General features: G+C 32.4%; 1 protein-coding gene across 1 annotated transcript; it reads left to right on the top strand.

Annotated features, from left to right (window-relative positions):
- Positions 1 to 2,530: 2,530 nt before the first annotated feature.
- EAH_00061950 (hypothetical protein) lies at positions 2,531 to 2,749 on the top strand (the record flags this gene model as incomplete). Its single annotated transcript, XM_013393285.1, has 1 exon — positions 2,531 to 2,749. One exon carries the CDS (start codon positions 2,531 to 2,533, stop codon positions 2,747 to 2,749), a length of 219 nt encoding a protein of 72 aa, XP_013248739.1.
- Positions 2,750 to 3,255: the final 506 nt, after the last annotated feature.

Here is a 3,255-nt window from a genome sequence, read left to right as displayed (position 1 = left end):
ATCTTTATGTTTATATTTATTATTTTTATTTTTATTTATTTTTAATTTTTATTTGTTCGTTTTTTATGTTAAATAATTAATTAATTAAATTAATTAATTAATTATTGTACTCTATTTTAATTAATTATTTTAATTAATTAATTAATTAATTAATTAATTAATTATTGTTTAATTAGTTTTGTTTTATTTAGGTTTGTTCGGCTTACGAATATCTTCGCCTGACTGGGCTGAGCTGCACGTACACCTGACGGAGACATCTTTATCTGAGCAATCTGAAGAAAAACAAAGCTCAAAAAGAAGAGCAAAACAAGCAGCTAAAGAACAAACAACAGCAGCAGAAACAGCAGCAGCAGCAGCAGCAGCAACAGCAGCAGCAGCAGCAACAGCAGCAGATAAAATCAAAAATAATTTATCTATCTGTACTTCACAAATTTCGGGGGCTTTACAAGCCGCTATCTGCGAGCAAAGAGAACAATTAATTAAAGATAAACAAAAGATAGTTCAATCTAGATTTAAAAAACAAAAACACAAACAACAAGCCGTCGAAGTAAGATACACATGGTTTAGGGTTTAGGGTTGAGGGTTTACGTTTTAGGGTTTAGGGTTTTGTAGGGTTTAGGGTTAAGGGTTTAGGGTTTTATAGGGTGTGTGGTTTAGGGTTTAGGGTTTTGTAGGGTGTGCGGTTTAGGGTTTAGGGTTTTGTAGGGTTTAGGGTTTAGGGTTTAGGGTTTGGATGATATCAATTTGTTTGCATTACATTTTTTTTCTTTATCCCCGCTAATAATATCGAAAGTTATATTTAATTAATTGATTATTATTTATTTTTACATAAAATAATTAATTAATTAATTAATTAATTAATTTATTTATTTGTTTTTGTTTGTTTTCAGGATTATAAGCTTTCTCTTCTTTACGCATTTGCTGCACCCCCTCAAGTTGAGTGGTTTTACTTTTCTTTTGTTTTATTTGGTTTAGATTTTAGTAAATGTTCTTCAGAACGAGTAATAGAAATAAATAGAGAAGATAAATTAAATGCATTAAACGGCTTAAACCCCTCAAACAAACAAAGCAGAGAAAATATATCTGTAACAGAAGCAGCTGTTAGACAACAAGTCTTAGTTAATGCATTAAAAGCTTCAATAGATATAAATAATAATAATAATAATAATAATAATAATAATAATAAAGAGAGAGAAACAGCAGCAGAATATAACAGAGGGCTGTTAACAGCTTATCTATCTTCGTTTTCTAAGTATAAAGTATTATATTCAGCAGCAACATCAGCAGAAAAACAAATAAATAATTCTTTAAAAGATAATAAACAAAAAGAAGTCAGCCAGCAGCAAGTAGAAGCGCTGCATGCAATAATAACAGAAGAACTCGGTTCTAATGTTTCATCCCGTACGTAAACCCTAAACCCTAAACCCTAAACCCTAGGGTTTTCCGTTCGCTTTATATTTTTATAGTGTTTGTTGTTTATTTTTAATGCATTAATTTTTCTTCTTTTTGTTGGTTTTTTTTATTTTTTTACTTTTTAAGTATCCACCATTATACATTTATTTATTTATTTATTTATTTATTTATTTATTTATTTATTTATTTGTTTGTTTATTTATTTATTTATTTATTTATTTTTATTGTTTTATTTGTTTGTTTGCTTTTTTTGTTTATTCTATTCAATTTTCTCTTTGCGCTCTCTCTCTTACATTGTTTATATATTATATATTATGTCTTACATATTATATAACATATATATAATATATAATATGTATAATATATTTAATATTGTGTATCATACAAAATATATCATATAATATATTATATAATATATATTACATAATATATATATATATATTATATTTTGTGTATTGTGTATAATATAATAAATTCTAAGCAATATATAACAAAATAGTATATACAAATATCTGCATATTTCTTTATAATATTAATTAATTAATTAATTAATTAATTAATTAATTAATTAATTAATTTATTATTTGTGTTTATTATTTATTTGCATCTACTTGCTGCTGATGCTGCAGTGCATAGTTGTGTGGTTTCATCGCTTTAGGGTTTAGGGTTTAGGGTTTAGGGTTTAGGGTTTAGGGTTTGTTGTTTGCAGAATTAAAAGTAAAAAGTCGGCGAGTAAGCGGATTTAAAAAGTTTTTATCAAAGCACAAAACAATACAAAAATTATATTTGTCCTTTCTTAGATTTGTTCTCTTTCTTTGTCTTAAATTTGTTCGCCGTCCTTCTTCTTCTTCTTCTTCTTCTGCTGCTGCCGCCGCTGCTGCTGCTGCTGCTGCTGCTTCAAGAAGGAAGAAGAAAGGAAAGAGGAAAGACACAAGACTCCATCAGCAGCAGCAGCAGCAGCAGCAGCAGCAGCAGCAGCAGATTAATATCTTTCTTTGAATCTCCTGAAGGCGTTGCTGTTAAAGAAAGAAGAAGAACAAGCAGAAAGAAGAAATGTTTAATTGCTTTTATTGCTGCTGCTGTTGTAGGCGTTTTAATTCTTCTTAGCGGAGCAACGATGGGTGTTGGTGCTGCTGCTTTGCTGCTAGCAGCAGGTATTATCGGTAGCGTGCTGCTGCTGGTGCTGCAGCTGCTGCGACGTAATAATAATGCAACAGCAGAAGAAGACAAAGAAGCAGAAACACTCTTCAATGAGGATTCAACAGCAGCAGATGAAGACCAGGAAGAAGAAGATAAGTACGGTGATGAAGACTTCGATGAAGACAAATTTAGTTAAACTCTCTTCCTGCTGCTGCTGCTGCTGCTGCTGCTGGAGAGCTGCTGCAGCACAGTTCCTGCTGCTGCAGCAGAGCTATTTCTCCTGCTGCTGTTGCTCCTGCAGCGGAACTGTTCCTGCTGCTGTAGATGATGCAACAGAGCTATTCTTGCTGCTGTAGCTGCTGCAGCAGAGCTGCTGCTGCTGCTGCTGCAGCCCTATTCCTGCTACTGTTGCTGCTGTAGCAGAGCTACTCTTGCTGCTGCAGCAGGGCTGTTCCTGCAGCAGCAGCAGCAGCAAGCCAACAGTGCTGCTAACGCGGCAGAGCTGCTGCAGGAGAGCTGCTGCAGCTGCAGCTAAGCTGTTGCTGCTGCAGCAGAGCTTCTGCTGCTGCTTTGCTGAAGTATTTGTATAAATAAATATTTGATTGAATTGAGGGAGACAAACAAATACAAAAAAACAAACAAAATATTTTTATAATATAAATTTCTTTAAACGTATTTATTTATATATCATATAAATATAAA

Source organism: Eimeria acervulina, genomic scaffold (assembly GCF_000499425.1).
Source record: "Eimeria acervulina Houghton genomic scaffold, Eah_scaff1656, whole genome shotgun sequence".
Taxonomy (NCBI): Eukaryota; Apicomplexa; class Conoidasida; order Eucoccidiorida; family Eimeriidae; genus Eimeria; species Eimeria acervulina.
Note: the sequence above shows the minus strand (reverse complement) of the source record. Positions and strands in the feature narration are given on the sequence as shown.